Here is a 24,323-nt window from a genome sequence, read left to right as displayed (position 1 = left end):
TCTTTATTTATGTATTAGATACATACATGACTTAATAATTAAAAATTGTAAAATTAAAATAACAAATTGTAATCAGTACATATCAATATGTACAATAGGGCGTATCGAAAAGAAAGGTAAACAAATATTTTTTGAGGTTATACGCGCACTGATAAACGAATACTCACGTTCCTTTGAAAGCTGCAATATAATTCTGGAGGTTCCAGCTAATCCAAACATCTCTTATTTCCGTCATCGGTTGCATCATTGGCATTGCATTACTGTTTATATTATTCATTTTTTAACTCTCACAAGCCACACGATACGAAGCTCAAGCTTCTTGTATTTACGAAAAGTTCGGGTTTTAGTGTTATACGAATGCAAGGCGGTAATTTTGAAAATGCATTTCAATTTACAAGAATAAAACTGAGGCTAAAATTATTTTAGGCTAGTATTTTTAGCTGTACGAGCTAACTAATTATAGGGAATATGCTGTTTGACCATGACTGATAGAACGTTTAGCAAATGAGGATAGAATTATCTTCTAGATAGCTTATATATCTTAGCTATCTAGTTTGCAGTTCTACCTAAACTTTATTGCAAATTCAGCTATATCTCCCCAGCAATATATTTGTAGCTACAACAGCTATACCATTTTTTTCAGTGTATATTGTAAGCTGTCTATAACAAATTTTAAAGAAAATCAAAAATTCAAAACATTTTTTGGAATTATTGCTTTAAAATTATGCCTTCTTACGAATAGTTAAAAACAATACATCTGAATGTGAATAAAATCACTAAGTTATAAACGTTTAAAAATAGGAACAGAAATTTCAATTTTTAATATCTTTGAAGTTTTTTGTATTTTTCACAAATCATTTTAGGGTTTTTCTTCCAGCATCTAACAGAACGGATAATAGAATTTTCCTCAAAAATACTAAAAATAGATGAAATTCTTCACATGATTTGACATGGAATTAATTGCTCACTGTTAGCTGCAGGCCTATATATTTTCTACCTAGTATAAATAATCATTAGGTTCAGAAATGCAAAGTCAAGGGTGCGCTGCTTATCCCACACGCGCAGCTAGTCTCAGTTTAACTTACAATTAATTTTACTATTTTTAAAGAGCACAAATGGAACTTTTATTAATTCAAAAAAGCTTCTTCCTCATGAAGTCGTTGAATTCCGAGATAATGACGTAATTAGCTTGGGAGTTGCACTAGTAACTACATGTAATGAGGATATATTTATCTATCGCTTAAAAAAGGAGGTAAAGTTTTGATTTTAACGGCATAAATTGAGATTTAAAAATATCGTCTGTTAACAGATTCTCGTGCTTTATTATCGTCTAATAATTAGTCATAATTCTTAGGTGATTAATATCGACCTTGCATCTAGCCCTGAATTTAATCAACAATTGGAAGTTTGTCATTCGGTAGTATCAAGAGATAAAAAAGTAAATTTGAGAGAAAGTAGCTTAGAGTTCGCAGAACGTACTGCAGGTTACCACTCTATTGTTTAAATAATTCACAATATATGATTTCAAGCTGATATTCTAATAATTTACAAACTTAGAGCTTTAAGACTTTTGGTATTTATTTAATAATCATCAAGCCTGCCAGTAAGTCTCTTTTTCTGTTTCAAAAAAATTATTTGAAAAAATTTAAAAATGAATAGTTTTAGATTGAAACTTTATAAATGAGATAATGTCACAAATATAGTGTTTAATATTGAAATGAATCCTTCAGGAATCAATTTTTTTATAATTTCCAATTACAAGGTTTAATCCTTAATAGCTATACATTTTTCCATGGAGAACGTTTTGAACATAATAAATTCAATCATTAAAAAATGGATAATTTCAAATGCAAATAATTTGAAATTGCAGGTGTTTATAGCTGAGCAATTTCGTCTTAAATTAGAATCATTTGATAATTACGCAATAATTAGAAATTGAAGAATTATTAATAGCGTTCATTTGAAAGCATTTCAAAATTTAATATTTTTGAAATAAAGAAGTTTCAATAAAATGTGGAATTTAAACGATTAAATGTCTAGCAATTTAATCATTATAAATATAAATAAATTCTCCAAAGTTAAAAAAGTGTACGATTTATAAGTTTATCATATTAGAATGGCAATGGATTCAAAATGTTATGTAGTATAATGATGACTACGTCAAAGAATATCAAATTCAGAAAATCATGTCATAATACAAATTTTGGTATCATTTTTGTATTTGGATTATCGCTGGCAGGCTTAAATAGTAGTTTTTCATTATTTAAAAAGAAGTAAAATCTAATTTACAGAGAGCAACCAAGCTCATGGAAGTGATGACGAGATTGAAATTCTTTCGGAATATATAGCAACACATCACAGCAAAACGGACACTGTAGAAGACATAAATGTTATTAAATTGAGTTTAGAGTTTAATATCTCGGGCAATAATTTGCCACAGATTTATTTAAATCCAAGATCCGATATAAGACAGTCGTCTGATATAATAAAGATTGTGAATCAACCACATACCGCGATTGAAAACCAGACAGATAGAATTTCTGAAAAAATTGAAATAGATGAAAACAGGATTGAAATAGAACAGAATTCTGCAAAAGCAGAGGATGATGAGAGGATGGAGTCAAATATTCAAAATCATAAAGAAATTCCCTCAGTTTCAGCAACTGTTCCAGAAAAATTTGTATCGAAAAATAAGCTAGCTGTGATTTCTGAAACGGTTTCGAAAGTTTCTCAAGTTGGAGGTACAAAAAGGAAAGTTATTCAAAATGAAGATCAAAGTGAAAAGAAAAATCCCGTTAGAATTACATCACAGCATGAAGAAACTAATAAGAACCTAACGAAAGTTGATAAAAAATACAAAAAAACTGAGGAAACCTTGTGTAAACAACTTGTAGACAATAAAGAGCAAAGCTGGGAACATACCCAAATATGGATGTCGAAAGACATAGAATATAACAATCAAGATACAGACAAACTGGTGAAAAAGAAAGTGGAAAACTGGAATAATGTTTCAAATGGAAATGCAACCGACGAGGTACAAAATACAAAGTCAGTGATTTCGAAACTTCAGCAATGTAAAGAACAACAAAAACAAAAAGGTGAAAAAAATGAAGAGCAGAATTGGCAGAGAAAATCCCCTCCAAGTCGAGATGTTTCGGAAGAAAATAATAACAAATCGATGTCAAAATTTACAGAATATAAGGACCAGAATAGGAGAAGATTTGAAGAATACGAGCAAATCAGCGATGAAATTTCCGATAGATGGAACAGTTCTTGCACACCTGCATCAAATGAAAATCCATTCACAATTGGATCGATTATGGATGAAAAGAGTACGCCTGTTTTTAAATTTGTTCACCGCAAGTATAGACATCATCGAGGCATTGTGAACAGGAAATGGGAAAAGTCTTTCGCACCTTCATTTAACGAAAATCGTTTTTAAAATGGATTCAGCAGGAAAGAACATAGTGCATCATTGTCTGATTTTGTAACTAATAGACATAGAAATCAACCTGAGGAAGAATCTAGCAGGGAAGAAAATAATACAACAGCGTTTAAAGTTCTAGAGGATAGGTATAAAAGTCAACGACAGGAAATGTATACAAAATTAAGACAATCGCATGAATCTCTATATGAGGAAAATCCTTTTATTATAGGATCTAGCAGAGAAGAAAATGATACAACAGCGTTTAAAGTTCTAGAGGATAGGTATAAAATTCAGCGACAGGAAGTGCATGAAAAATTGAGACATTCTAATGAATCTCTATCTGAGGGAAATTCTGTTACAGTAGGTTGTGGTAGGAAAGGAAATGAGATACCAGTTACGGAAGCTATAGGTGATGAGTATACAAATCCACGAGAAGAAGTGCAAGAAAAACTAAGAAATTCCCTTATACCTGTATCTAAAGAAAATCCCTTTACAATAGGATCAAGTATGGAGAAATATAACAAAATATTTTCTAAAGTGATTGATGATAGGTATAGAAGTCAACAAGACGAGATGCAAAGAAAAGGGAAAAGTTCCTTTGCATCAGTATTTTACGAAAATCGTTTAAAAATTGGAGATAAAAAAGAAGAAAATAATACGTTACTTTCTAAATTTCTAGAGGATAGATATAAAAGTCAACAAGACGAGGTTACAGATAAATCGAAAAATTATTTTGCATGTGTATTCGAAGAAAGTTCTTTGCCAATCAAATCTAAAAAAGAAGAAAATTACAGAGCAATATCGAAATTTAAACAACGTAAAGTGAAAACTCTGTACAAGGTTCATGAAAATAAAGGTCGAAGTAGGAAGAAACTTTCGGTTCCATTTAAACAAGATAAGATATTGAACAAGACACTGCTGTCAGTACTTTTTGAAAGCGAACCGATTTTACGCGACATTCTAGAAAATAAAGAACAGGGAGATCGAGTTGTACAAAATAAAGAGCGAGAGAAAAGTTATGATTCAGTTAAGTCTAACAAATCTATGTCGAAGTATAAACAACATGAAAAGAAGAGTAGACACCAATCTTTAGAAAAAGGAGATAAACAACAACAAAATAAACTAAATAGAAGTGCTTCAAACAAGGAAAACAATACGAATTCTATATCGGAATATGTACAAAATAAAATGTACGAAGGTAAATATGAAGTGCCAAGCAAGATCGATTTCAATTTGAAGGAACCTGTTGTAGAGGCTTATACACGAGTTCCTAGTCACAAGTCTTATGAGAGTGATCTCAAGTCAGGCGAAGTATTGATGGATATTCTCTCATGGAATCCCATTGAATTTCTGGTATGATTTGTTATTATTATATTTCTTCATTATATTATTTATTAAATGCTGAGAGAAAGAAGTATTTTATTCTGAAGAAGTCGAAATTTGACGTCGGATTTCGACTCCCAATTTTTTACTTTCGTTCTTTTGTTTACAGTCAGCTGTGGAGTATCATAAATGCAAGTCTTGCTCTGAGAATTACAATAAGTTTTTGCACTATGCGTCGAAATCGTACGAAGACTACGAAACTTATAGTAGAACTTTAATATCACTTCTATTATTGGAAGTGGCTTGCGGCATAAAAAGTGAATTCACATCTATAGAAAAATGTCCCTTGTAAGTAAATAAACAAAATTTACATTTCACATTTAATATCTTTTTATAAAATTAGGATACCTGGAAATTATTGGGCATGTTTTTAATTCTTTTTAATTTGGCCTGATTGTTAAAAAAATTTGCAATGTTCCGCACCCGCTTCTAAAAATACTCTTATGGGTAAAGGAACCTATACATCAAATATCATGGTTTTATAAACATGTAAGCTGAATTTTCAATACTAAAATACCCAGTAATCAAAATTGAGTACTCCAAAACAAAAGTCTTCATAGTTTAACAATAATATTCTAAGATTAAATTTAAAACGTTTGACATTCTTACAATACATAATTTAATCATTTTAAATATAAATACATTCTTCAAACTTAAGTAATATTTTACTGCGTGGATATAATTAATGTAAAATTCTGAGTAGTGTTCAAAATTTTAGGTTTTCAAATGGATATGATGCTAATTGTATTGTTTGGCCATTGAAATATATTGCATGAAAAGCTGAATGTTACAATTTCAATGGTTTAATTTTGTAAGTTTTAAGTTTACAATTAAAATTGTTTTAAGCAAATTTTGTGATAATTTAAATTTTAATAATTCTTAGTGGAAGTAATTGCAATCATTTGAAAAGCTTCATTATACAAATTTTAGTTTTTCAATTTCTTAATTTTTCCAATCAGGAACGTTACAAATGTTTAAAATCTACAGATTTCAACGCTTATTTACGGAATCTTTTAATTTTAACGGCATGCAAAATATGGTACAACTTCTCAGGTTTTCAGTTTCAAATGGCACAAAATTAATTTTGGTAGCTTTAATTTGGAAAGAAAAGAAAATTTTAAGTAATTCTCATTTGAAGATTGTCGAAATTTTTAGGCCTAGTATTTCAGTTTACTATTTATTCAGTTTACTATTTTTAAGGTTACTTCCTTGAAATTGAACATTATTGAATTTTTTAACCTAAAATTTCTGCCTTTCAAAGGTTTGATTGTAATTATTAATATTATTTTAAATAAAAAATGGTAATGCTTCTATTTTAGAGTAGTTTAATTTGTGTACTTTAAATGAAAAATGTGCAAATTTAAAAGCTGCATTTTTAAACTTAAATTTACGGAAAATGTGATAATTCGTTTGGTAACCGAGAAATGGTGGTGAATATTTATGTTTTTTATAGTGGCCACATTTATTTTTCTTTAATTTTTTCGGCAAAAATTCCTTACTGAATATTCTACTTTGTTACAGATTTACGGAATGTGTAATCGTGACAGATTCTGTAACAGAGGTTCTTATAACCGAAAGAAATTCTTTCCTGCTTAGTTTTGAAATCAAAATCGAATGCACCAAGGGAAACATTTTGCAATTTCCGATTATAGGCGATCTTCTTTCTATTGAGATAATCGGTGAAAATGATAACTCTTACTCATTAATATTTGCCTACGTCAGTGAAATATCAGTCGGCGATAAGGGCGATACAACTCTGTGTAAGTGAAAATTTTTTCAATAAAATTTTTTTTAAAGTTGGAAATTTTTCTATTATCCATACATATTGCAACTAAGTTCCAATATAAGTTGGAATTTTGAAAAAATTACGATTCGAATATCCTCAAAATTTAAAGCGCTTCAATTTGACAGTCAACTAATTTGGAAATGACCAGTTGAAAGATTGATTAAAATCTTAAAAATAGATAAACCGTGAAAATTGAAGAGTTCTCTATATTCTCTAAAAAATTAGAAGAATTATCTTCATTGAAGTTCAATTTGAATTTTTATCTTATGGATATAATTATAAATTCATAAACAAAGTGAATCTTTTAAAATTTCTATACTGCTCTAATTAGATTTCCATTACTTTTGCAAAATGTCTAGTATGGATACTTTAAGGTTTAATTAGCATCTTTTCAGAACTGTTCGCTTTACATCTCTTATTAGTTTCGAATTTTGTGCTTACATGCTTTCAACTTATGAATGCATTTAAGTGTATTTTTCAAATCAATATGTATTAACTTTAAATATATTGTATTATAAAACGATGGCAACTTAAAAAAATTAACTTAGAATGGACATGAGTTTTAGATTTTTACACGAAACGTATATATTTGATGTAATTTCGAGCAGTTCGAAAATATACCTAATGGACAGTTTTAAATAGTAAGATTACTACTCATTCTTAGAGTTTTGCTACGCAGCTTCAACACCCTAGCGGAAGAAACGGAAAGAGTTCGGAAAGAGGTTCCGTTTCGATCCTTTCCGAATTGTATGGGAACTTTGCTTCCGATTTCTTTACGAACGCATCTGTTTCCGAAGGTTTTCGAAGTGTTTCCGAACTCCCTCTGAAGTGTCCCACTGCATCGACTTCTTTCTGAACGTTTTCTATTTGTTGCGAATGAGTGTTGCAGTGTCCCATTATCTTATTCCAATGCTTTTCGAATATTCACCTGTGTGCAACTGTTTATGTTCGTTCCGAATGTTTCTGATTTCTTTTACACACACACACACACACACACACACACACACACACACTTTTTCTTGCAGCGTTAAAAACTTAAACAAAAATAAAATACCTGCCATTTACATGGGCCGAAGGCGACTTCAAGTGCATCTTCTTTTAATAGCAGTTAATAAGCGTTCCATCTGTAACTTAAAGAATTTTGTCTGGATGCTAGCGCCACCCTACCGACAGAAATCTCTGAGTATATTTTAAAGATTCTCCAGGGTCAGAGAAGCTCAGAAATTCTCCGCAGGCACTCAGGTAGATATATTGAAAGGTCCAGGTAGCTCTTTTAAATGTTTTAAAGGCTTTAAAATGTCCTTTCCGAAATTGAAATACGATAATAAATAACAAGCAGAGAAGCTGAAATTAAAATAAAAATTCGATCATACATAACAAGCACAGGCTATATCAATAGAGTAGTCGACACTCAAGGGTCCTTTGTTAAGCTTTCGGATTAAAATTTAGAAGTAGATTTTTTGAATTTCATAGTTAACAGCCTAAAACATAATAATTCGGAATCTACGGGTTTCGATAGTTTCAGATATCTAACTTTTTTTTTAAATGCTTAAAATTGGAATTAATACAACGTTTCTCGTAAATGTAATGAGATGCGCCAAGAAAGACAACATTTTTTAATTCCACTAGAAAATTATATATTAGTATATAAGTTATAATTATAAACAAATATAATGAGAAAATTCATCGATTAAAAAAAAAGGTGTTAATAATTTGAAGAGAAATTTAAAAAGGGAGAGTCGGGTTAGCGACGGCCAACTACTGTAAATAACTCTGTCCGCTCGGTACGTGACGAATGCAAAAGGAACATTATATTACCGTCGCACCACTTTTAAAAGGACCACTAAAAGGACCTTGAAAAGGACCCAAATCTCGCAGACTATCTCAGAGACAAAATCAATCGACTCTGCTTATAGACTCAAATGGGCCAGCCTATTTTGCTTGAGAATACGCAGAGATTTCTATCGGTAGGGCACGCAGTGGAAACCTCAGACAACAAAGCTGCGATGCAAGTAAAGGTTAAGAATTCGTTTAAATTCTCATTTTTCATATAATTCCTATCGGAGAAGGTATTCAATTTGTGTAAAATTAGACATATAAATTATTACATATATTTATTCACATTTATTTGCAAATTTTGAATTTTATTTTTAAACTTCGCACGCTACATACTGCTTGAGCTATTATGGATATGCTTGAAGTCAGAAGTTAATGACATTTTAAAAATTTTTTAACGCTGAAAAAAAAGTATTGCGATCACTCCGTGAGTTTTGAATGGAAATTTTAACGTAGAATAGGCATTTTAACAATTCGAAAATTTATCTTGCAGTTTTTGTTCAGTTTTTTAAGAAGGAACCGAAGAAGGACTCATTGGGGTCTTTAACCGGTTGCCTGGTACGCTTTTTCCAGTTTTCTTGCCAAAACAGGTAGAAGCAAGTTCTTTTTGATAATACACAGGAATTCGATTCCAGGGGTTTTCGAGATTGCTCATTTAATTTTCGTACTTTGAATTTGCAAATAGAGACACAAAAAAACCCTATATACAAATTTCCACGAACAACGCACAAATTATATTCAAAGTCCTAAGCCGCCATACTGGATCTGCCATTTTGAAAAAATGAAAATAAAGAAAGTGATTCAAATTTGTACATATATGATACATTACCAGAATTGGCACGACTTTTTTTGTACATATATGATACATTACCAGTCAACCAGTTACGGGTACTTTGTAGAGGCCCCTTTCGGTTCCTTCAGTCCGCCAGGGTTCATAAGGTTGCAGTACCTTGAGTTCTCGAGGAATCTAGGACCTAGGGCAGGGGTCTCCAAAGGGGCAGTCGTCATTTCCTCCACGGCTACCTGAGTACCCTTCCCCTTCAAGTGTACAGCGACACTACTCCTCACTGGATTCGAAGGTGCTCCAGGCCCTGGATGCTACATCCCCTGTGGAGATAATCCCTTTGTCTTCCAACTTATATCTATTTCTATTTCAAGAATATCAGTATTTCCAAGAAAATCATTTAAATATAAAGAATTAGATTAATTCCAATCTAATAAAGTATAAATGAGATATATGAACATTTTAGCGACGAAAAATTATACAATTTTCCACTTTTGGTCAATTATACATACAATACAATATAATTATAAATAATAAATGAAAACAATAATAAACAATATTAATAAATAAACAATAATAAAACAATAAATACAGTTATCGACTTTTTAAGTTATAGTCTTACAATGATTCTCGTATGTTGAATCATTGTAAGATGCATTTTAATCGAGGAATAGGCGTGGAAATAGAAAGGAAATGGGTAAGTTGAAAGCAAAAGGAATTCATCTTCATGGGAAACATAACATCGAGGGCCTGAAGCAACTTCGAATCCAGTGAGGGGTATAGTCGTTTGGCAATGTAAGGGGAAGGTTCCGCATGTTGCCGTGGAGGAAAAGACTTAAAAAAAAGGTTAGGATTTTACCTGCAAGCTTTCGGGCCCTCTTTATTTTCTTCCTGAATTCCGCTCGCGTTACCATTTAGGTGGGCACAATAGAACTCCGCCTATTTAGATTTGAGTGATACTCTTCTTCTACCTTGCTATACTGACCTACTGACTATATATGAATTTTCCTAGATTCAGCTTTGCACATCTACTTCTATGTAGAGAATTTTTTTTCAATTTTCAATTCATTTTGACTAATCAAAAATGTTTTATATATCAACAAAAAAACTTTATAAATAATTACACATCTTCACCATTTCTCCACGCACAGACTCTATTTTCTTAGCAAAATCAACTAAAACTACATTTTAAATTACTCTTTGTAATGATACTTTACTAATACATAAGACTATAGTTAATTATTTAAACATTTTTTGTTCACTGACTCTTTATACCTGGTAGCCTTACGGTCGATAAAAATCATCGAAATCCATTGGAAATTGGTTTGGAAACAGAATTTTATCCACAGAAATTCGGTTCTGCGGGGAGGGAAATTGCATAAAATTCATGTATTGCCCTGGTGGACATTTTTTTTACAAAAATTCACAAAAAATTAAAAACGTTTTTACAGGAATTCACAGATAAATACAGTAAATTACAATAAAAATTATAGGAAAGTATAACTGTTTTCTATTATTAGGACGAATTTTGTACTTTTTTTTGTATTTTACTATATATTGTATTTCATTGTATTTTCTATCAGAATTTACAAAAAAGTACAACTGCAAGAATCTACACGACAGAAATCCTAGGTCGAAAAAGAAAAACTTTTTGACTGCAAATAAAAATTGAACAATTTAGAATGATATGATCACGGTTCCTAAAATTTATAGATTCTAGAAGACACAAATTTTGTCATTTGAAGTTGCAAAAACTGATCTGCAAATTAAAACACTCAAAGTGTAATCTTTTTAATCTTAAACTTTTTAAATTAAAGCTCTACATTTGTTATTCAAATGTTCGAAGATTTACGCATATAAAATATAAAGTTCTAACACTTTGTGGTGGAAAATCTCGTATTTTCGATCAAAAATGCATTTGGTCGAGAGATAGTCTTTTTTGTTGAAAATTGAACTGTTTTGTTAAAAATCTGACTTATTTCAAAAATAATTTATGATTTTAAATGATTTCCTAAAGTTTCGAAACATAACATAAAAGATTTCAAAGCAACATTTTTCATGTTGACAAGATCACAACATATTTGAAATAATTTTAGTAAGTTGAAGGGATACATAAAATTAAGCAAAATTGATATTTTTAAACATTTTTAATAAAAAATTGAGATCTATTTTTTAATTAATCTAACTTAATTAATTTTTACTCGGCACCACACAGTAAAAAAAGGATCAATTTTGTTTCAGAGCATTTTGTTGCAACGATCATTTGACTCTCGAGATCATAATGATCTGTCCATTCTGTCAATTTGATCTTATTTTGTGGTTCACTTGTTAGACTAAACAAAATGGCCGCCAGGTCTTGGCGCTGGTGTGATAACGACATAACCTAAAAATTGTATCTACTGCACGTAAGTGACAAGTACACTTAACAGGTGATATTTTCTAATATCAGATTTCATTATTTTTTCAACTTTTTCATTGCACTGAACGACCAGAAACCATGAAAAGCTTGCATATGAGCTAAAGTACTCTAAGAACGTCAGCCATCTTGGTTTGACTTTATACATAATCCCGAATCAGATCATTATGATCTCAAAAGTAGATCATTCACTCTGGCCGATCTAAATGCTCTTGAATTCGGTATCATTTTTGTTGCATATCAAAATAACATTGATTTCGGTGTCATTTTGAACACTTTTTTTTACTGTACATACATTTTTATAAATAGAGTTGAAACAGATCCGAACTTTAAAGAATGACAGCACTGTATGGTTTAGTGCTTTTATTTATTGAATTTAGAAGAAACCTTTAAAAACGAAACTCCAAAAAATGTGTTTTCAAAAATTAGTGTGATCGGTTCATTACAATTATAGAACAAAGTAATAAAAAAAGGGAAAAGAGAGAGACAGTAGAGTCAATCGTTGTTGCCGTTCTCTTTATAGACTATAATGTATATAGACATGCCTTATATAAATAAATATATACTTTATAATTTGAATTTGTAAATAAAATATGAAAATTTTGTTTAAAAATGAATAAACTATTTTCACTTTAAACACCCGATAATCTTTGGAAAACTTAATTTTTTCCATATAAGTGTCTTAAAAAAATAGTTTTAATATGTTAAGAACTATATAGTGACATAATAAAATGATGATAATTATTATTAATTACAAAGATATTACAGAAATAAAGTTTTGTTCCATGCATTTGGTCCATTGTCTTTCCCTCAACTTTCACCGATGAAGTGAAGTTAGGTGATGGTTGAAGTGAAAATACCTAACACGTTGTTACAGAATATTTTAAAATATTTTTAAAATATTTAATGGAGTTCGTGTGCGCCCAGCGATCCCAGGCCAGTAGGTCGGAGCTGCTCGGCTCTGACCCAGAACTGTCAAAATCCTTTACCTGATTTGAAACCCTTAGAACCCTTAAACTTGAGACCCTCCATTAAATTGGAAACTTCACGCTAAAATTGGAATCTTCAGGGTAAAATTGAGAATTACTAAATAAAATAATCAATGTTTAGTTTTTGTTACTAAAATAATATTAAATGAAATAATTAATGCAATTTTAATGGTTTGTACTTACAATTCAAACTAACTGAAAATCGATTTGTTTATGAATAATTAAAAAGTTTATTTTTTACTTAAGATTTAAGTTTATCAAAAATATATCTTAATTTTATAAGTATTATAATTACATAAAAAATTATATCCCAATAAAATAAAGTAATTTAAAATAATAGTCCTGATATTAAAAACAATCCATTTTTAAATCCATAATTACAAATTTTTGAATATTAAGAGTTTATAAAATTTGTTAAGTGGACCTAGATAATTTATAACATTGTCAAATCCAGCAGATAAAAAAAATATAATTAAAACTCCTCGGAAAAGATACTTGAAAGAGGTTATGTATAACTTAAAATCTTTAAAACTAAGAAATTTGAAATACTATTAATTTGAATGATTCAAAATTCAGCAGTGACTGAATTCCTAACTACAGGCTTCGGACTCACCACACTATTAAACTATTTTAAACTTTTTTGAAAGAATGACACTATTTTTCTACTATTTTGAAAAAATTACACGAAATACACTATTTTCAAATAAAAAGTCCAATTGTCAACTTAACAAAATAATGTTCAACAAAATGCATAAACTTTTATGCAAATAGTTGAATTTTCAACTAAGATAAATTTCTATCAAAAAGGGAAAATTTTTTTAACAAATTACATACACTTTCTACTAAATAATTTGCATAATTGATGTGATTTTAGTACAAATTTTACTTAATTATTTTTTCATGCTATTTTTTCATTAAATTTCTTCAAAATAAATTTAATCATAATAACAATTGAAAATTCTATAATTTTTAGCAGCTTTGACTTTAAAACATTCAATTTACTTTACATTTAAGAATTTTCAAACTTGAATCACTTTGAACTTTAAATTATTTTTATTTGTAAGTTAAAATTTTCGAATAATTTAATTTTGCACGCAATAATATTAGCTTTAAATCTTTAATGATACAATTTTCAAAATTCTAATTTACAAATATTTCTATTTTTAACATTTTGAAATTTTCGAAATTTTAATCTGAAATAATTATATTTAGAGATTGTTCAATTAAAAAACAAAATATTAAAATTTGAATGCTTTCAATTTATTTGGGATTATTTATTTTTGATAAAGAAATTGATAAGTTTACAATTGACATTTTTTAAACTTCAATCGCTTCGAATTGAAAATTATTTTGATTTAAAAGTTAAATTTTTTAATACTTCCATTTTGAACGGTTGAATTAGCTTTGAATTTGTGATGATAAAATTGAATACAAGATTTGCATTATTAATGTAGCAAAAATTCATTTAGGAACAACTATCCGCAATTAGTTAGTTAAAAATTTTAAATACTTTAAACCAAATCCCTTTTGTTACAAGTTCCGTTGTAGATTGTGGACACCCCTGGCCTAGGGCTTCAGGAATGAGAATAATGATAATAATAATATTAATATATTCATGATAACCAGTCTATGAAATACCCTAAAAATAACAGTAAACAACAGTGTATTTACGAATTTTCTTAGTGACCAGTCCTGCTGTCTCCAATTTAATTTTCTTAGTACTCATATTGCTCCGATTGCACTAATCTATGCTTTAATTGACATTACAATTTAAACTATAACCACAAATAAATACTGCACGAGGAAAAAAACCAAATTCAAAAATCAGCGCTGTAGCAATTGAAGTTATTGCGTACCCTAGGCCCTAGGGGATCGCGTACTACAGTTTGGAGCAGCGATTCCCAAACTAGTGCCGCCGGCGGGGGGATGCCAGCCCGGGCCCAGCCACTCGGCAGCTCCCCCCTGCTATGAGAGCCCTTTTATTGTGATGAGATTTAAGGCTGTTTCAATAACTAAAATCCTAAAGATATAGCTCAATTCAATTCTAATTGTCTGAATCATTTTCCTGATGTAATTTAAAGAAAATTTAAAAAAAGTTTATGAAAATCGGTTAACATTTCGAGTAATTAAGCATATCGTTAAGAACACCCAAAATTACAAGAACTGTCAACTGGCAGTCTATCAAGCAGTGAAGCAGTCAAGTGTCCGCCCTTGGCGGCAGGGCATTGTAAAAAAATGCAAGGGGCGGCCCTGCCGCTCCCCAGAAAGTGCATAAAAAGTTTGGGAATCGTTGGTTTGGAGAACTCTGTTTTAATCACATTCTGTGGTTTAGGGGGGAATTGAGTAGCACTGGGCGCTTAAGCTTTTTTTATTAAATAATCTAGCTGGTACCGATGGAAATAGTTATATAAAACGTCAATTATAATGTTAACAGCTTCTAGTAAAAACTCCAAAATAGATATCCAAAGAATAATCATATATAAATGTGGAAAAGAAAAAACGATTTACTTGAGAAAGAAAAAAAGTTTTTCATACAGAGTGCCGGGTAGACCTGCCGTTGAAAAAATCCTAATATTTGGACACTATTTGAAAAAATGCATGTAAAAAACCGCAGGTTCCTTCAACCAGAATAAAAATACTCACCGAAAATAAAAGAATTCATCTCAGGTTCTTGAACTTCCCCGAAACGTTATAAGAGGTTTTTTGTCGTCATCTTTGGTTATTAATCAATTTTTGAGAGAAGATAATTGAAATCGAGCATTAAAAAATCTGGCCTGTTCTACGCCTGTATGGTAACTCTTAATTGGATAGCAGCGCCATCTGACACGCGAACTATTGGGTTGCCTAGGTATCTCGAAGTTATAGTAGAGCAATATGTTAATGAATAAGAGCAGTAAATAACAAATCATTTTATTCAAAAATATTATACAGAGGTCTAAAATTAATTATTTATTCTACGATTTATTGTTCATATTGAATTCAAACTCAAATTTCTTGCTAATAGTTCCAAGTTGATGGCTTTGTCACAGCTATCCAACATGCCTATACACGACAGGAAATGGCCAGAGCTACCCAACTGTGACATATTATAAAAACCTACTATGAATAAGAAAATACGTGAAAATTGTAAACAAAAATTATAGGCCTCACAGTTCCAGCGTCAATTTATTTATCCCAATCAAAACAAATATAATATTTTTTGTAGTTTTGGAAATATTTGATAATAAGTTGGGTTTGTATTTCACAAAATGCAATTGTTGTCTAGATATGTAATATTTAAATCGGATTTTCTTTTAGTCATGACAGCAAGTAGTGTTAATTCAAAATCTTCAAGGGCTAGAAGTACCCGACACTCCGCTATTAGAATAATATTTTTTAATATTCTCTATTATTTACGATATTCTAATCCAACTTTACTTTCTGATATTAAGTTATGGAAGATGAAGACGTTAAGTTATCTGCGACCTACACTGTGGTTACTAAATGGTTGGAATTCGATATTTATAAGAGGCATATCAAATCTCTGCGAGTTATAGTGGGTGTACTGGTTGCACTCAATCTTGTAGGTGCTCTCGATAAATTAAAAACTTCACCGCTTTTGCCTTTGATTTTACATCCAAAGTCAAAATCCTACAGCTTGTCTAAAACCTTAAGTAAGTGTGGCGTCTTGAAGTCCTTCCGATATCAACAGTTACTGGTATGCAATTCAAAATACATATAAAAATAATGGTTCACATTTCATATAATATTTTTTTCAATTTTTGATTTGATAATGTAATAAATTTATAGGAAAATTGATTATTTTTTGTATTTTTTATGCAAATCAATGAAGATTTTGCTAACAGTTACATTTTTTTAAAACTGAATACATTTAAAATTGCATCGAATATTGAGTTCCAGCAAATTTTGCCGTATTTAAAGTTTCTATTAAGGTAAATTTTTGTGGCAATAAGGAACTTTCGTTTTTGATAATATTTTTTGCTACTTTGGAAAAATACTACAATATTTTAATTCCTATGATACAAATTATCAGTAATTTGCGAATTATCTAGCAGATGACAGCACTTCAGATTCGATTCACTAATCCTGAACATCACTGTTTCTCGATTTTTTCCGTATTATGAGCCTTGGAACGGGGGTTCCAGATGTGACAGATCTCCAAGTCTTTTTGTTCGTTTACGTTAGTTAACGAGTCGGGGCCAGAAAATTCTGGCCGCAACCACGTGCGTGGTTGCTATCACCCATAATATTTTGTTTTATTTTCGTTTTTCAATAAATAGAAGAAAAAAAAACACGTAGCACCCTAGGGTGCTGGGGGCTCGACGATAAGGCCACGGTGGACCGCATGGGGGAGGGAGAGTCAAAGAGTGACAAAAATTGGGCCACGTGGCTTATAAAACCCGAGATGGGACCAAACACTCTTCTGTAGCCAGATACTAACAAGTATTTATTTAAGGGAGAGCTGGAAAATGCCTCGAGGCATGACAGATCATGAGACGTTAACCAATAAGGTTTTCAATAATATGTTCTAAAGCAATACTTACTGCAAAAAATGCTGTACTACAAAATTAAAATACTGCAAAAATGCCGTATCTGTATACACTACGTTAACATGTTTATAACGATTCACGAAGTTTTTAAATAAAAATTTTATTTAAAAAAGAATTTAATCAATAATAAAATAATGTTTGCATCATTACCATAATTTTAATTACACTTTTAGGAAAATTTGGATTACGATCAATTGACAGCTGTCTTGAAAATCGCGAAAGCTATCCAAAGCGAGGAACCAGAGATCTCCTTAATTGAAGGTCCCCCAGGTAACTTTTGTTTTAATAAAATAATTAATAGCGGATTTTCATTTAAAATTAATGGGGAAACTAATTCTTGCACGTTGTAGATAACGGTAATTTTGTTTATTTCGTTAAAAAGACGGGAAAAAACCTCCAAGAATGGCTGCTTTTGTGATTGGTCTGACGTCAGTTATACGGGAAGTTTCTGCCAATAATTGGCTAATCAGTATTTTGGAAAAAATATCCCATACCGTTTTAAATTTTTTTATATCTTTACTTACTGTGCCAACATTACTGTATTTTCATTTATAATGTCAAACATTGTCAATGATGGGAGGGTGCTCTGAAAGGCCAACAGGTTCAAACCAATCATTTCTTTTTTTTTTATTCTTCTTGCAAAGCAAAATAAATGTTCTTTTTTTCGCATTGGGGCATGAAGCAATATTGGCCATTCATAATTAAAGCAGAGAAAGCTAAACGGTGCTAATTCCACTTTTCGACGAAATTGGGTGTTCTTGCACAATTATACTTTCTCGATGGTTTGCACCAATTTCAATGAAAAAATTAATATTTACTAATTTTTTTACCTAAGGTTTGGTATTTTATTGTATTTGAATATTTTAGAATTTCAAAGAATTTAAACGAAATGAATGAATTGTACTAAAACATTCGTTTTTTCAAGCAATTGAACGATTTTTATAGTATTTTAACAAGTACTTAACAATTAAACAAATTATGATCAAAATGCAACAATACTACAAAGGTTGATTTTTTTTCTGTTAAGTACTGCATGTGTATGTATGTATTTATTCTCTCCCTTTTATGGGTTGAGAGCATCTGCTCTCTTCACTGTACTTTATAAACCACTTACACTACCTTAAAAATACACGTGCTTCCTATAAGCATAATCATAGATGTATTATTTAGTATACTATATAATACATTTATACTTATGCTATCACAGTATTATAGGCTATCGCTTTATCTTAAAATTACTCCAAAAATCGTTGTACGCACGAGTGAGCTGTCGGGGCGTTCGTTTCCTCTTACCATTCTCGTTATGAATGTGTTATTTTAGTTTAAGATGCTTTTATAGAATTACCCTTTTCGCCTTTCCGTAATACTCAACCAAAGACTTACCTTACTTTCTCTACACTCTTCGAGCATAGTCTCCATCAGGCCTGTCCAGATGCTTCTCTTCCCCTTTCTCATCTTCTCTTCAAAGTTCCATGCTTTCTACATTTGCCAAATTTTTAGTTTTTTCTCTATCTAGATCCTCCCTTAACATATTTCCTGGGCAACGCCAGCTCACGCCCATTACCTGTCTCAGGAATCTTTCCCAAAAACTTTCCACTCTTTTGTGATCCTTCCATCCACAAATCTCCACTCCGTGGCTTAGTACTGACCACTCTAAAGCATCAAACATCCAAACTCATCTTTTAATCGATCTAAAACCTTGTATTATCTATACCCCACATCTGTTCCATTACTTTGTTCGTGCATTCTATGGGTTAGATTGCAGAATAGGGGCGTCTATTAGAATCTTTAATGAAACGATTAATGAAGCAATTTGATGAGGCAAAAGTTTAAAATTATTGTTACTTTGGTTACTGTGATGTCTCAAATATGGGTCTATCGCTATATATCGGAATGATCATATTTAACGTGAAAAAGGGTAGGGTTGGAGAAGGGTAGGGTTTTGACAAAATTATTTTTTTGTCCTTTCAAAGGGATGTTTCTGGCCGTTTGGATGTTTAAAAGTACCTAAACGGTGAGTTAACTATGATAATTCCGATATCGGGACATACCCATATTTAAGACATCGTAGAAACAAAAGTAAAAATAATGTTTAACTTCTGCCTGGTCAAATCCCTTCATTTTTCGTTCAATTAAAAATTCTAATAGTTTGTTGCCGAAAAAAAAACTGTTTTTCCAGCCAAACAACAGGTGACGCCCCTATTCTGCAATTGCACCATTCTATGCTTACCCTCACATGTTGCTCAACTCCTCTTTCTCTTCAAATCAGAAATCTATAGGTAACTAACGTCCTCCTCCTGTTCCACCATCCCTCCGAGTACCTTTCAATCATATTCGAGTTTTGCCCTTCTCTTTTTAAAACACATCATCTTCGTCTTATTCACACTCGCCGTTAAATTTTTTATTCTCATGTACTTCTTGAATGCTTACTATATCCCAGTAACGTTACACCTTTTCCTTTATTCTCCATTTTCACCTCTAAATCTGACAACAAGAGACTGGATAGGAGTGGACTCAGCGGGTAGCCTTGCCTGAGCCCCCTTTGGGTCCCCCTTCTTTCATAACCTGTCATAACACCTACCTGTTCACCGAGTCGAACGCCCATTTAAAATTAATAAATACAGCTATTAATTTCTCTTTATTCCTTCCTAAGCTGCTACCTACTGGGCGATTTCCATTTCATCGCGGTGTACCTGCTCGTCTTACCCTCTCCACTCGACTTCTCCTCACGTCCCTGACTGAGCGAGATTGCTTTGCCGAGTTTTGCCAGCAGGGGGACCCCTTTGTCCTAATGAGGCATAAAATGCGATACATAAAAATGTTATAGCTTTGAAATCAGCAAATTAAAAATACTATATTCAGAATCTATGTTTATTTGTGATTCCAACGATATATAACTTGCGATTAAAATATTGAAATTAGACTAAGTTATGGCAGATATTAATTTGTTTGGACCCTGACTAGATAGCATTATGGAATTTTCCGTAGAATAGTTGAAAATTTATCAGTTTATTTTATAGAAAATTCGCCTGTTGACAATTTAATACTCATCCGGTGGATGTAATGCTCTTATATTTTCCATATTATAATCTACTATAATAAGTATAATCATTTTAATTCTATTCCCTAGAAAGTGAAGTTTAATTTCCTTTTAATCAATTGGCCTTGTGTTTAATACACTAGTGTGGCCCTTATTTTTCAAAATCATTTTTTTTCAACCCCTAGTTCTGTTCGATTGCCCAAGAATCGACCATCATTTTTAATATTATAAAATTATTGTGTATGTCTATATGTATATGTGTATACTAAATAACTTATAGTGTGTACTGTTTTGTTAAGGATTCGTCTTTTTGGTTTAAAAATTCAATTACTTGGTTTCAAGCATAATATTATTCGAGGCAGTTGGGTAAAAATACATATATTCTATTAAACTTTAAAAATTCGAATTTTCTACCAAATAAACTAATGCATTTTCAACTATTTTACGGAAAATTCCATAATGCTATCTAGTCAGGGTCAAAACATACTAATATCTGCCATAATTTAGTATAATTTCAATATTTTAATTGCAAGTTACATATCGTTGGAATCGCAAAAAAAACATAGATTCCTAACATAACATTTTTAATTTGCTGATTGCAAAACTATAACATTTTTATGTATGGGATTTTGTGCCTTATTAGGACAAAGGGGCCTCCCGCTGGCAAAGCCCGGCACAGCAATCTCGCTCAGTCAGGGACGTGAGGAGAAGTCGAGTGGAGAGGGTAAGACGAGCAGGTACACCGTTATGAAATGGATACTGCCCTACCTACTATAGATAATTGTTTACGCAAATTTTGTCTATCGTTCCCATCCCCTTCGTGAAGCCCGCTTGATTGTTTGGAATAATCTCTTTCATTTACCAACCTTTCTAATCCTCTTCCAGCGTCTTGTTCACATCCTTCTTAATCAAGGGAACAAACACACCTGTCCTCCATTACAAGCGTCTAGTCCCTGACTGGAAACTCGTACGCTCCATGGGATCGGCGCGCGCAGCTCCCAACTCGTAGAAGTCAGGAGTAGAGCTTATCCTTATACTTCGCGTGAAACTTATGAAGTTATAAATACTTTTTATGATATGATATCAAGTATTTGCACATAAATATGTGAGTTTTAAAATATTTATGTTTATGGTAAATATTGCTCAGGGTTTCAGCTAAAATATTCGGTGATATAGAATTCTTAAAACTGCATAAATAAAGTATTATGAATTTTATAAATCTAATATATTTTTGAAAACTTGATTAAAAAACAAAGTTTTTGCCAAATTAAATTGTTGAACCAATTATTATTATAAATAATCTTCCTACCCTGAATGCTATTTAAACGCTTCCGATATTTCATAACAATTGAAACAAATCATATTTGAAATAACTGGGAATGTGTATTATAGATACTAATGAAAATGTGACGCAAGTAAACCTTATTTATAATAAAAATTTGTTCAAAAATTTAATTTTTCAAAAATTTTGTTTTTTAATAAAGTTCGTGAAGATATATTAGATTTATAAAATTTATAATACTTTATTGATGCAGTTTTAAGAATTCTATATCACCGAATATTTTAGCTTATTACAGACCTTCCAAATTTCCTCTCTCAACCCTTCTCCTGCAAATCTTAAAGCCTTGTTCTCCTAGGACTTAGAGACCATCATCTCCTGTACCCTTATTTCTTCACATAGACTTTACCGCCCTATTCTCCTCTTTCTTTCTTTCTTATCCCCTTATCGCTATCCCTTCCTAACATCCTCGTCTTCACGTACTACCTTATTTTCCGCTCCCCCAACACTATAAAAATAGCGAGTCCACTCTTCCATCTCGAATTCCTCGTTAATACCCTGCATTCCTCCTCTTTCCATATTAATTATTATCTCCCAGTCTCTCTCTTCCCTTATCATCCTTTTCACCGCTTCCATAACTGCCTTTTATTGTTTAACATTGTGTTGTGTTATCTCTTTCTCCTATTATTTTCCTGTTTCTCCACCTTCCCCCCTCACCACTTTTTTACACATTCCTTGATTTTAGCTTTATACGCTTCTTACATTCTGCGTTCTACTACCCCTGCATATTCCCCTTACGAGCCCCTAACGTCCTAACTTCCTAGTTCTCCTCTATTTCCCCAAATTCCCTTTCTTATTTCCTCTATGTCGATTCCATGCTAGACATTTCAATGTAGCTACGAACGAAAAGTGCTCCGAGCCCATTTCATTATCTGCTTCCATTTGATCCATTTTCTTTTTTATTATTTTTTCTGCCAAAATGTAATCATCTATCACAGTCTCTCTTATGGTATAAACGTGATTTCCCCTTTTCATCTCCCTTTATATTTCCATTGCGATAAGAGTGTTATTTGTTTATAACATAAATGAAAATATATATTTCAGATGATTTTCTAAACGATTTATGTAGTATTTTTATTTGTAATGCCAGATAAAGCTAAACATATAGCGCCATGTATTTTTCCACAAATGTAATAAATTGTATTAAAATTGTCCTTAAAATGTAGTATTTAAAACCGGCATTTTTAACCAATTTTAAATAAGTGATAAGTACTTCAAATTAAAAAACAGGCATTTTTATTAAATGTTTAGATCATGAACTTCAAAATACATAAAAATATAAGAAATGCATGCAAATTCTCTATTACATGCATAACCTTCACAATTTAACGAGATTTGTTATCAGGCACTGGAAAGACAAATATTGCTACCAATATTATCTTGAGACTTCTTGCAATACAAGAAGACTTTAAAGGACAGGATCAACCCATGCGTATATTGGTATGCGCTGGATCAAAATCTGAAATAGACGAAATACTATTCAGACTTTCGACTGAAAAGAAGCGTTTGGGTAAGAAGAGTTTTGCATTTTATTATAATGTTAATTAAAATTTTTATTTAGTTTCTGAAGTTAAAACTAAATTGGCTATGTGCAAAACGCTGTAACAAAATTGCAATTGACTCAGCAGACTAGGCGGAGGAGTCAGAAATTGTCTACCAAAAATTTGCACGGCAACATATGAGGAACAGACTAAAAAATATATTATTTTCAACTTTATATAAATAAAGATTACAATGATTTAGAAAATAACTACTAAACCTGATTATATACTTGCACAAATTGGATTCTTTGGAAAAGACCATATTAACTAATGCGAATGTCATATTTTGCACTCTATCCATGTGCTTATCTGAACTCATGACTTCAGTCTTTGGGTATGGTTTCATTTTACCAATTTAATTATAAAAAATATCAAAACCAATAATATTTTAAAGTAATTCTAACGTTACATGAACTCCTCATAAGTATTTCTAAATATTAATTTTGGGGATTTTTTTTACTGTTGCTGCAACTTGACGTGTACATAACTATCGTTGCTTAATATTTATTTTCATGCTAAAGTGACCTTAGTTGAAAAATGCAATTTTCCAGGAGAATGTAAAGAATATTTCGTGTTGGCATATTTTTTTAAGTGAAAATACGCGATCCTGAATTCCTATAGATTTCGAACGCTTATTATAATACTTTGCAAATTTTGAAATGATTAAAAAATGATTTCATTGTTTAAGAAGCGGTTTAGAGCAAAGTATAAAAGGGTTCATATAGATATTTTGGAGAATAACCCAAAGGTGTTTGCTGTTTTTTCGTTCAGGCGCTTAGTCTGTTTATAATTAATCACAAAATGTTCCAATCCATAGATATAGAAAACTTCAGGGTCGTGGAAATAATACTCCTATATCGACAATTATTAGTAACTTCTAGATTTGATGTTAGTTACACATTGGTCCCAGTAAAGAAAAAGTAATTGGGGTGAAATGAGAAAAATTGCACCCCCGTGAATCTCGATTTGCGACAATTATGAAATAGAGCAAGTTTTGAATTCGTGTAAATTCATGAAAAGCAATATAATCTTCAAATATACTATTTGCCTGAATTCAGCAACAAATTTTAGGCGAATTAATTGAAATAAATGCGTCAGCGCGAATTAATTTTAGTATCAGCCAATTAATTTTAATTCGCGGGAGTTTAAGTCAAGCTCCAATTCGCCTGCATTCTTCAGCGCAAATACAGTTAACTACTGGCCTATTCACTCGAATTGGTAAGGCATAATGA

General features: G+C 31.3%; 1 protein-coding gene across 1 annotated transcript in view; it reads left to right on the top strand.

Annotated features, from left to right (window-relative positions):
* Positions 1-23,005, top strand: part of LOC117169489 — a 30,321-nt gene extending 7,316 nt beyond the window's left edge. The window contains exons 3-7 of the mRNA XM_033355893.1: positions 4,920-5,098; positions 6,332-6,570; positions 16,053-16,274; positions 17,345-17,441; positions 22,896-23,005. Of these exons, the coding sequence (XP_033211784.1) occupies positions 4,920-5,098; positions 6,332-6,570; positions 16,053-16,274; positions 17,345-17,430 (726 nt within the window). The 3' untranslated portion in view covers positions 17,431-17,441; positions 22,896-23,005. The remainder of the gene's footprint in view (positions 1-4,919; positions 5,099-6,331; positions 6,571-16,052; positions 16,275-17,344; positions 17,442-22,895) is intronic.
* Positions 23,006-24,323: the final 1,318 nt, after the last annotated feature.

This window comes from Belonocnema kinseyi, chromosome 3, assembly GCF_010883055.1.
Source record: "Belonocnema kinseyi isolate 2016_QV_RU_SX_M_011 chromosome 3, B_treatae_v1, whole genome shotgun sequence".
NCBI classification, from domain to species: Eukaryota; Metazoa; Arthropoda; class Insecta; order Hymenoptera; family Cynipidae; genus Belonocnema; species Belonocnema kinseyi.
This window is presented reverse-complemented; position numbering and strand designations above follow the sequence as displayed.